Below are 12,299 nucleotides of genomic sequence, written 5' to 3' on the forward strand. Positions count from 1 at the left end.
GGCGTCCAGATTACATCATTTTGTGGGAGTCGGCCCTCTCTATGTTCTCTCTGTTAGACGTTTCTCAATAATAAAGTTTGTATGAGTAGCTATTTAATAAGTGATTCAGTTGTTTAGAGGGTGTATATTATTTTTGACATTTTGCATGGTTAAGCAGGACTCAGTAATGGTATTACTGTCTTTTGTTACTGCAGATTACTGTCATCAGGCTCACTGGTGGTCATTGTGCCCACAGTGGAGGACACAGCACTATATGAGTGTGTGGCCTCTAATGAGGCAGGAGAAGACATCAGATCTGTTAACCTCACTGTTCATGGTGAGCACACAACACTCAATGACTGATCATTTTACCAGCATATGAATTTCAGATTGAAGTAAATAAAACCCACATTCCTTTTGTTTACTATGTGAATTTTTACCTCTGATTCACGACATGATGTTTTCAGTGCCGTATGTCTGTAGGTTGAGCTATCAGCAGGACTTGAACAGTTTTAAATTTGATGGACAAGTAGATCTTGGGACATGGAAGAGCTGGTTACAATTTTGGTGCAGATTCAGTTTGAGGGGAGGATCTTGAATTTGAGCTTTGATCCTGACTCCTTTGCTCCTGATTCTTTTACTTTTGACCCTGATTTTTTATTTTTATCCTGAACAACAGAGTAAATCTTAAACCCCTGTCACACATAGCCAGAATGAGGCAGATTGGTGACAGAATGACAATTTAACACACATCCGAAAAGTGTCCAGTTGCAGTCCGAAAATGCTCTGACAGCCATCTGCAAGAGTCCACACAGATGGTCAAAATCGGGCGGCAGCCCCGAGCATGATGCACATGTTCAAAACCCTCTGGGCGCCGTCAAGATGGGACACCTAGCCGACGGCGGTCCATGTGCAATCTGAGCACCATCTGACCGCAATTTACATATTCTGATTGCGGCAAAACAGGACCCAAAACTATTTGAACGTGTATGATGAAACCTCAAGGTGGATCTGGCACGGCAAAGTCTGCCGGTATCATCTGCACATGCCATGCATAATAATGTCCACCTCCATTACAAAGGAACTGTTTAACCTCTTAAACCCTAGAGTCCCCAAATTTGGGGATTTGTCCTGTTTTGGAACATTTGAACACTCATAACTAACCAATGCTGACACCAACATACACTTATTATACATCAAAATGTCAAGCAAAGTCTCCTCTACAAAAGTATCCACTTCAATCACATATCAACTAACCACAGCTGAAACGCCAAGCAAATAAAGACATAAATCGGAATTCATTTTTGGGAAAAAACCTCATTTTCTCCTACCAAGTATTATTTACTTTCAATTTTTTTACATCCACAACATCCCTTAGGATCTGTCTTTTAGCTGAGCCAAAGTTTTGCATTTTTGACCTTGTACAAGCTGAGAAATAAATCATAATGTATGGGTATGTGTTTGGTGAAATAGGCTCTAGGGCTTAAGGGGTTAAATGCATGTGGCACGCTTCATCATGATAATGAATATGAGTTATTATCATGTACAGTGAATGTGAACAGCGGCTATCAAACCGAAAGCACCATTTGCTACTGCGCGCATACCGCCACAAATCTGAACAGGCTGTTATATCCACAATAGACCTTACAGTACAGATATTTGTCCATTCCTTCCCATGGGTGACGTAAATAATGTAAACTATTGTCTCCATTATATCTGTATATACCACAGGCAGCTGGGCCTCTCTGTGGTCTCATGCTCAGTAACGCATCATTGCACACGTCAGGCTCGGAGCTGAACGGATGTCACGCTGTAATATATGATCACCTTCTAACTCTGTACGAGATATGTCATGGAACTGTTGTGCCAGGCCGTGACAGCATTAATAAACATGAATCTCACCTCCTACAGCAGTCCAGGAGTGTTTCATAGTGCAGATGTGGATGTGGAACCGGCCTGTGGTTAAAATCCTCTCACCCAGCTGCTGTATGCTGGAATCAACCATGGCAAAAATAAATCCTATGTGATAATCCAACAATCGCAGTGTACAGAGTTGTGCTGTGCTGCTGAAGTGAGCCAAAACAACCTGGTCTCACGGCAAGTCGTGCTTCAGCCGCACGAAATATACATTAATCTATTGGTTTGTGATATTGTGACGAAAAGCGCCTCATTTTTGTCACAGCAGCACAAATTCATTCTCATTCATTCCGTGATGGCTGCACGAAATTAAAAGTGAAGCGGTGGGGGGGGGGGAAGTAAGATTAGGTTATGTTTAAGGTTAGGGTTGGGGGTGGGAGTAGGGTTAGGAATAGTGGATTAAAAAAAGCTCAGTCACGAAAATTTCATCACAGGAGCACGAAAAAAAATGTGAGACTGGGATGGCAAAACACACACAAAAAAAGAAATTAAAGTTCCCTGGAAAGGCAGCGTCTGACACATGGGACAGCATGGCCCACTGCCAGCAGTGTCCAGCAGCTGGCAACGTCACGCACGTGCACTGTGCGCACACATTGCTGCTCATTCAACCATTGTGAACACTCACACACACCCACCGATTATGTCATCAGTCCAGCACCTCTGCTCTACGCACGCGCACGTGAGGTCAGTAGTGCTGTGAAGGGGAGGATGAGCAGAGATGTGATTGCATGAGTGAGTGAGTGACCGCACCATGCCGGATTTGACACATATGGCGTGAGTCCGGTCCATGCGATGGTTGTACTCCGGTGTCCAGTACCGGCAGGTCCTGTGCAAAGAGAGGAACACAGTGCTCACTACCACTCCATCCCGTGTTTGCCATCCAGACACTTGGACATCAGGCAGTCTTCAGCACCTTTTATAGCCGTCTGACAGCAGTGTCATCCACCTGTTGTCTACATGTGCTTTGGATGCCATCATGCAGGTGTGGACGAGGTACTCCTGATGCGCTCTGATGACACTGCTAACCACGCCACTTTTCCTCCCGACTGTACCGAATTATGGCAATATTTGCAGTGTCGGGCTGGTTCCTGCACGTTCTTGGTATGTGTGACAGGGGCTTTACTTTGATCTATGATTTTGATTATGTTAATCTTGAATCTGCATTTGATCTTTGATTCTAATAGCTTTAATCCCCAGAGGTGAATCCTACCTTTAGTCCTTGACCTTTAATTCTGATTCTTTTGATCCTAATCCTGCCTTTGACCATGATACCATGGGACATCTGAGAGTCTTGTGATCCCTGAGTGTCCTTCTAGTTTTCATCTGTCTCCAAAATTTCTCTCGTTTTTTTTACCTTAAACAAATTTTTCTTCCATAGCAAAAATAAATAATAAAGTTAAATGTTATAATTGCTGTTGTCTTTCTAGTTCCTCCATCTATAGCAGATGAACCCACAGAGCTAGTTGTATCCAGACTGTCCCCTGTGGTCATTGCTTGTACTGCATCTGGTGTGCCAGAGCCCACAGTCCACTGGAGCAAAGATGGCATGAAGCTGCCCAAAGAGGGACGAGGATACAGAATCCTACCCACAGGTCGCTACCATAAACATTCAATTCAATTTAATTCAATTTATTTCATTTGTATATCGCTAAATCACAACAAAGTTGCCTCAAGGCACTTCACACAAGTAAGGTCTAACCCCAGAGCAAGCACACAGGTGTCAGTGGTAAGGAAAAACTCCCTCTGATGTTTTGAGGAAGAAACCTCAAGCAGACCAGACTCAAAGGGGTGACCCTCTGCTTGGACCATGCTACCAACACAATAGACAATACAGGAAATTATACAGGAAATGTTTGGAGATTTTGGGAGTCCATGCTGGTACACAAAACGGGAGGCCTGCAGAAGAAAACACCCACTTCCATCTCTGGATGGAGCCGCACCTTAAACAGAGAGAAAAAACAGAATCAGGTGGCAGAAAGACAACAAATACAGTATAATTTATCAGCATTTAGCAACAAGAAAAACAGAAGAAATAAGTTTAACTTTCTGCAATGTCTCCATAATACTTCTGTTATTTGCAGCATAACTGTTAAGAGGGTTATTTATTTATTTTATGTATTTATTTGGTGGAGCATGGGAGCATCAGAGAATTTGTAGCATGTGTGTTAAGATGCATTTAAAAGTACATTTTAAGTTCATATTACATACATGTTAGTTTAATACAATGTACAACGGATAGAACAAACAAGAGCAGATGTTTAAAAACTCATAACAGTGAACTTTCTAATATTTCATGGACACTAAAGAAAATCACTAGAGCCCGAGGAGTGAAAGAATAAGTGAAGCTGAGGCTGAAAAAATGTAAGATTTTGAATTGCAAATGTCAGTTTTTTGATGAGGTTATGTGGTGTTAAGATTTATTTTTATTTATGTCTGTGTGTGTCTGTTTGTTTTTTGAGAGACAAAGTGGTTTTTATCATTTTTTGATGCATGTGTTAATTTGTTGTGTGGTGATGTGGACTCAGGTCCAGTAGAGATCACCTCTGCAGAGCTCAACCACGCTGGACACTACTTGTGTACGGCCAAAAATGATGCAGGCTCCACCCACCGCCAAGTGCAGCTCACAGTTCAGGGTAAGAGGAGGCTGAGATTTACAAAAACAAGTAGACAATCTTGTTTGGGTTTTGGTAGATCTGCAAAAGTCAGTTTGCACAGCAATAAAACAGATATTTCTTAATAGCATGACTGTGGATTCTTATTGATAAATGTAAGATCAGTCATTTAGGGCCCTGTCCCACTGGCGTTTAGAAGGATTTGTGTATGGATTTCCTCCAAAATTGGCCCATATTCACCAAACATCCGCAATATCCATGTAACATGCCTGTATGAGTCGGCCGTAATCCGAACACACCCGTGATCATCCACAGAGGCACGCATGTCCGCAGCCAGGATTTTTGAGTAGCTCAAAAATCTGGAAGTGGATGACATCTGCCTTACATACTCCATATATACGCAATTCATACACAATACATACTCACTGTATGCGCTGTATATCTGCCGTTAACCGCTGATATCCGCAACTGATGAAGATTTGCGGCTTGGCAGCGGACTGGGACAGTGTGTAAAACAGATATATATATCGTGCCCATCACGTCCACATCACAAACTAAAATATGTTGTAGTGAATGCATACAAATTGGCCACGAATAAAGCGTTTTTATTATATCTGCTTTGCAGCTGATTTGCGGACAATCTGTGAATGCATCACGTAAACCCAAAGTACTATATGTGGCAGAAAGCGACATACCTGCCAGTCAATGCCGGTCCGGCTGTGTAAATCCACAAAGACGTAGCTGCTGCAGTCCAGGACTTTTATTTAACACCAACAAAAGGAAGAGTTGCTGTTTACCCACAACTCACTCAAAAAAAAAAAAACACCGTCTCACACCCCCAGCGGCTTCCCCCCTCCCGCTCCCCAAACTCATGAACAGTTAACCCTCGCATGACAAAATGAACATTAACTCTGTGATCAACTTGTCCAAGTCCAGCAAATGCTCCAGAGGCTGTATTGTTGGTGTGAATAGTGATGCCGACGGCCCGAGTGCGCTTCTTTTATGACCGCAATGCGGATGCCGTGCACACACAACACGTGCGCGATGCATAATACACCCGTCATACTGCTGTGATAATCTCAGTGTGTCAGATCAGTTTCCTCACTACATGCGTTATATAACCGTGATTGTTCATCATATATTCGCTATATATTATTAATATATCCGTAATTCATACTGGGACATTTGTCATTTTTTGCCATTTTTGTTGCGGACGACAACGAATGCCCGCAATTTGTGTACTCAATTCATGCGCAATTAATCCTGTCCCCAGTGGGACAGGGCCCTTAGCCCAGTGTTTAGTAAGGCACTACAACCATTCTTGTTTTAAAAAGATCTTACGATTATGGTGGATTTATGCTGTTGTCATTAAAATGAAAAAACTAGACCACCGGACTTGTAGAGCACAAACCTCTGCCAACACTAGTTTTTCAAATTTTCAAGGTCAAAGTCCTGTTAGAAGTGGATTTTCATAAGCTAAAAATCATACAAAGTATAAATCAAAACAGCTTTTCAGTGTTAAAATCAAATATCTGCTAAATCCACAATACAGATCAGGTATCAAAATTAGTCTATTCTTTAGTTTGCACCTCATTATCACAAATGAGAGTTATTGAGGCACTTTTGATTGAGATATAATGTAAAATGTACACCAAATGGGCTTTTTAATATTAAATTTGAATGTCCACAAAATCCACAATCCTGATCAGATCCAAATCAAACTTTGTCAGGCGATAGTAAGTATCAGTCTGCACCCCACGTTCAAATATGACAGTGATTGGGGCACGTTTGTTTATGATATAATGTAATATATACATTAAATTGGGCTTTCAATGTTAAATTTAAATGGCCACAAAATCTGTAATCTGGATCAGATCCAGATCAAACTTTGTCAGTCAATACATAATGCTACGTAATGCTAGCACCCTACGTAATGCTCTCAAACATGAAAGGAATTTGATCTTTTTTGACAGAGTTAGGAATTTTTGAACATTTGTTGAATGTTAAAGATAGGGATTTTTCCAGGACTTTTCCTGACTTTGACCTTGAAAATTGAATCAGTTCTTGCCTATGAGGATATGAGTCTTCAGTAAAAAAAAAAAAAAAAAAAAATTATAACGATATATGAATTGTGGGCTGCAGGCTGTTCACAATCAAGCAAACAGACAAACCAACAAACAAGCAGGGATGAAAACATACAATCTCCCAACTTCATTGGCAAAGGTAACAAACAAAGAAATTATCTACACTGTGTTCTCTGTCTGGAGTTAATTATACGCAAATATGCTTAACAGGATCTTTCCAAACCAGCTAGAATGGTCTTATTTAGTCTCCTTTATTTCCTCATGGCATAATTAATTATTACTAAGTGCGTAAAAAAAAATATATATATATATACTGTAGGTAATTGCACTAACAGGTGGACATTTTTCAACGAGCCAAATTGCTGTAAGAATCTTTCTTGTTCTGGTCATATCTGAATGAGCTTTCCTCACGTCTGTCCTCAGAGCTGCCAGTGATCCAGTCCCATCCACACATGCTGGATGTGATCCTAAATAATCCCATCACGCTGCCCTGCAGGGCCACAGGTTCACCCAGACCGACCATCACCTGGCAGAAGGAGGGCATCAATATACCCACAACAGGTACTTCCTAATGAGTCTAATATGAAGCAGCTACGAAGGCCATGAGAGGCGATTAACAGTCAGCGTGTTTGCATTCCCATCGCTCACCTCACCAGGTGATTTCCCCAGCGAACAGCTCTTTGAGCTGAAGGGAGGACTTCATCAGTCAGATCACCTGCTGAGGTGATGGAATGCAACAAAAACCTGCAGACTTTTTGCCTGTTGTTAGTGAGGCCTCTTCTGTTCTGTTCTAGGTGGTAGTTTCACAGTCCTACCTAATGGAAGTCTGCAGATCAACAAGGCTTCTGTTTCAGACTCTGGAACATACATGTGTGTGGCTCAAAACCCGGCGGGGACAGCGCTGGGAAAAACCAAACTCAGAGTACAAGGTAAGTGATAAGAGTACCATATTTCTGGCATATAAATCTTTTTTTTTTTTTTTTTACTGCAGGGATGGTGCCTCATGCGTTCGATAATAATAATTCTAATAATAATAACAATTTATGTAGGGCTTTCCCTTTATCAAGCAACATAACAAACTGTTGTGAAAAGTGTGATGACACGGACCCACAACAGGGGGCGTAAATGAAAGGTCAATGGAAATACGAAACGGATACAGATACAATTCAATACTACAGTCAATTATGAAGTTGAGTCGTGTTGGCAGGCTCGAGGATAGGAGACGCCTGTCCAGAGAAGAGTCGGAACCCACACGATTTCCACTGCCAACGGATCTGGAACACCCCGGAGCCGCCAAGTCCTGAGTCCCCAGGTGGCCACCGTCTCCAGCTGTCAGATCGGGTACTGCTGGCAGGAAACAGAAACAGTCAAGAGTGACTGTTTCTGTCACACACCCCCCTTAACGGGTGCCTCCTGGCGCCCGACCCGGCTTGTCGGGGTGACGGTCGTAGAAGTCGGCCAGGAGGGCCAGGTCAAGGATGAAGCTCCGCTTTACCCAGGAGCATTCCTCGGGTCTGTACCCCTCCCAGTCCACCAGATATTGTAATCCCCGGCCCCGTCGACGAACGTCCAGGAGCCTGCGGACGGTCCACGCAGGCTCTCCATCGATGATACGGGCAGGAGGCGGCGCTGGTCCGGGAGTGCAGAGGGTGGAGGAGTGACAAGGCTTGATCCGGGACACGTGGAAGACTGGATGTATCCGCAGTGAAGCTGGCAGCCTCAGCTTCACTGTGGCCGGACTGAGGACTTTGGTGATCGTGAACGGTCCAATCCATCTGTCCTTCAGTTTTTGTGACTCGACCTGCAGAGGGATGTCCTTGGTTGACAGCCATACCTCCTGCATGGGCTGGTATGCAGGAGCCGGGCTCCGCCGGTGGTCTGCATGGTCCTTAGCCCTCGTCCGGGCTTTCAGCAGGGCAGAGCGGGCTGTGTGCCACACCCGACGGCACCTCCTGAGGTGGGCCTGGACCGAGGGGACCTCGACCTCTCCCTCTATGGCTGGGAACAATGGGGGCTGATACCCCAAACACACCTCAAAGGGGGAGAGGCCGGTAGCCGAGGAGATCTGACTATTATGGGCGTACTCGATCCGGGTCAGATGTTGACTCCAAGCTGTCGGGTGCGCCGCAGTTACACACCGCAGGGCCTGCTCCAGGTCTTGATTCGCCCGCTCTGCCTGTCCATTGGTCTGAGGGTGGTACCCGGACGAGAGGCTCACGGTGGCCCCCAGTTCCCTACAGAAACTCCTCCAGACTTGCAAGGAGAACTGGGGACCACGATCCGAGACTATGTTCGTGGGGATACTATGCAGACACACGACGTGGTGGACCAGGAGGTCAGCAGTCTCCTGGGCCGTCGGGAGCTTCGGGAGGGCCACGAAGTGGGCCGCCTTGGAAAACCGGTCCACTATCGTCAGGATGGTTGTCATTCCCTGGGACGCAGGGAGACCTGTGACGAAGTCCAGGCCTATGTGGGACCAGGGGCGATGAGGCACTGGCAGCGGTTGGAGGAGTCCTTGGGCCTTTCTATGTTCAGCCTTGCCCCTGGCACAGGTGGTGCAGGCCTGGACGTACTCCCGGACGTCGGTTTCCAGTGACGCCCACCAGAAGCGCTGCCGGACCACTGCCACGGTTCTTCGCATCCCTGGGTGGCAGGAGAGTTTGGAACCGTGACAGAAGTCCAAGACCGCAGCCCTGGCTTCTGGTGGGACGTATAGCCTGTTTTTAGGTCCATCTCCGGGGTCCGGGTGTCATATCAGGGCCTCCCGGACGGTCTTCTCCACGTCCCAGGTGAGGGTTGCTATGACAGTGGACTTGGGGATGATGGTATCCGGTGGATCTGACAGCTCTGGCTTGACCTCCTCTTCATGTAGCCGGGACAGTGCATCGGACCGTTGGTTCTTGGTCCCGGGGCGATGCGTGATCTGGAAGTCAAACCGACCGAAGAACAATGACCAACAGGGTTCAGACGCTTAGCGGTCCGGATGTATTCCAGTGTCCGATGGTCCGTGAAAACCGTGAAGTGGACCGTGGCTCCCTCCAGAAGGTGTCTCCACTCCTCAAGAGCCTCTTTCACTGCCAGAAGTTCCCGATTGCCGACGTCATAGTTCCTTTCAGCCGGGGTCAACCTGCGGCACAAGGATGGAGAACCTTATCGGACTCCCCACTCTGGGACAGCACGGCTCCTATCCCTGAGTCAGAGGCATCCACTTTGACTATAAACTGGTGATCAGGGTCAGGCTGCACCAGAACTGGTGCAGTTGAGAACCGACGTTTTAACTCCTTAAACGTGGCTTTGCACCGATCCGACCAGGTGAAAGGGACTTTAGTGGAGGCCAGGGCTGTCAGGGGGCTAACAACCTGACTGTAGCCCTTAATGAACCTCCGATAGAAATTTGCAAAACCAAGGAACTGTTGCAGTTTCCTACGGCTTGTTGGTTGGGGCCAATCTCTCACCGCCGCAACCTTGGCTGGATCAGGGGCGACGGAGTTGGAGGAGATAATGAACCCCAGGAAGGACAAAGAAGTGCGGTGGAATTCACACTTCTCGCCCTTCACGAACAGCCGGTTCTCCAACAACTGCTGCAGGACCTGACGTACATGCTTAACATGGGTCTCAGGATCCGGGGAGAAGATGAGAATATCATCAAGATATACGAAGATGAACCGATGCAGGAAGTCCCGCAAGACGTCATTAACCAAAGCTTGGAACGTCGCGGGCGCATTGGTGAGGCTGAACGGCATGACCAGGTACTCAAAATGACCTAAGGGGGTATTAAATGCCGTCTTCCACTCGTCTCCCTTCCGGATCCGAACCAGGTGATACGCATTTCTAAGATCCAATTTTGTAAAGATTTGGGCTCCATGCAGGGGCGTGAACACTGAATCTAACAGAGGTAACAGGTATCGGTTGCGAACCGTGATCTCGTTCAGCCCTCTGTAATCAATGCATGGGCGGAGTCCGCCATCCTTCTTGCCCACAAAAAAGAAACCAGCCCCCATCGGGGATGTGGAATTCCGGATCAACCCGGCAGCTAGGGAGTCCCAGATGTAGGTCTCCATTGATTCGCGTTCTGGACATGAGAGGTTGTACAACCTGCTTTACGGATACTCAGCGCCCAGTACCAAATCAATGGCACAATCATACGGACGGTGCGGGGGCAGCGTGAGCGCCAGATCCTTGCTGAAAACGTCAGCAATATCATGGTACTCAGCTGGCACCGCCGTGAGATTGGGGGGGACTTGAACCTCCTTCCTAGCTATTACACCGGGTGGAACCGAGGATCCTAAACACACCCGGTGGCATGTTTCGCTCCACTGCATCACAGCTCCAGACGGCCAATCAATCCGGGGATTGTGTTTTAACATCCAAGGATAACCCAAAATCACCCGGGAGGTAGACGGTGTTACAAAAAACACCATCTCCTCCCTGTGATTCCCAGACACGACCAATGTCACTGGCTGTGTCTGGTGAGTGATTAATGGGAGAAGGGTGCCATCTAATGCCCGTACCGACAAAGGTGACGGTAAGGCCACCAGAGGGAGCCCAACCTCCTTTTCCCATCTGCTATCCAGCAGATTCCCCTCCGACCCCGTGTCCACCAGTGCTGGGGCGTGAAGGGTGAGATCCCCACTCAGGATCGTCACTGGGATGCGTGCGGATTTTCGGGGTCTCCCCTCGTGATTGTTATGGCCCACCCTTAGCCCAGTCTCTAAGGGCGGGCATTGTAGTTTAACCGCTTGGGGCAATTTTTCTGTATGTGCTCACTCGAGCCACAGAAAAAGCATTCCCCGTGGGCCAGCCTCCGTTGTCTATTCTCTGATTTTACTTTAGCCCTGCTCGTGTCCATAGCATCATCAGCAGGGGGAGCTGTTGCCACACGGAGCTCTCTGGCAGTGGAGCGGGGGGACGGCGGCACCCTTTCGGACCTGGAAGGGAGAGGGACGACTCGTGCCCGGCCACGCCCTTCGCCTCGCTCCCGACGATGTTCCTCCAATTGGTTGTCTAACCATATAACCAGATCAATAAGCCCATCGAAATCCCGCGGTTCATCCTTCACCAGCAGATGCTCCTTCAGGACCGGAGACAGTCCGTTTACGAAGGCGGTGCGGAGTGTACCATTATTCCAGCCGGACCTCGCAGCCGCGATGCGGAAGTCGACTGCATATTCGGCTGCACTCCAATGCCCCTGTCTCATTGACAGCAGCATGTTTGAAGCGGCCTCGCCCCTGTTGGGGTGATCAAACACTTGTTTGAACTCCCGCACAAACCCAGTATACGTCGTTAGGAGCCGTGAATTGTGCTCCCAGAGCGCCGTATCCCAGGCGCGTGCCTCTCCTCGAAGCAAATTTATAACATAAGCCACCCGGCTGGCATCCGACGCGTACATAACAGGACGCTGTGAAAAGACGAGCGAACATTGCATTAAAAAGTCAGCGCACGTCTCGACACAGCCTCCATACGGCTCCGGGAGACTTATGTATGCTTCAGGGGACGGGGGGGTTCGTTGAACAACCAATGGAATATCTGTATCTGGCACTCGTGCACTTCCACCTGAGCGTTGAGAGCCTCCATCCTCCGATTGAGTATAACGTTCTGCTCGGTTACCAAGTCCAACCGAGCAGTGAAGGCGGTTAAGATTTGCTGCAGCTCACCTAGTACGCCTCCTGCTGGTCCCTGTGCACCCTGTGTTTCCATTGGTGGTTCA

The 12,299-nt window shown here is 47.1% G+C and overlaps 1 protein-coding gene across 1 annotated transcript in view; it reads left to right on the forward strand.

Annotated features, from left to right (window-relative positions):
* Positions 1 to 12,299, forward strand: part of hmcn1 (hemicentin 1) — a 276,985-nt gene that overhangs the window by 210,700 nt on the left and 53,986 nt on the right. Inside the window, exons 76-80 of the mRNA XM_034179597.1 lie at positions 195 to 316; positions 3,324 to 3,488; positions 4,422 to 4,529; positions 7,016 to 7,153; positions 7,387 to 7,521. Of these exons, the coding sequence (XP_034035488.1) occupies positions 195 to 316; positions 3,324 to 3,488; positions 4,422 to 4,529; positions 7,016 to 7,153; positions 7,387 to 7,521 (668 nt within the window). The remainder of the gene's footprint in view (positions 1 to 194; positions 317 to 3,323; positions 3,489 to 4,421; positions 4,530 to 7,015; positions 7,154 to 7,386; positions 7,522 to 12,299) is intronic.

Source organism: Thalassophryne amazonica, chromosome 10, assembly GCF_902500255.1.
Source record: "Thalassophryne amazonica chromosome 10, fThaAma1.1, whole genome shotgun sequence".
Taxonomy (NCBI): Eukaryota; Metazoa; Chordata; class Actinopteri; order Batrachoidiformes; family Batrachoididae; genus Thalassophryne; species Thalassophryne amazonica.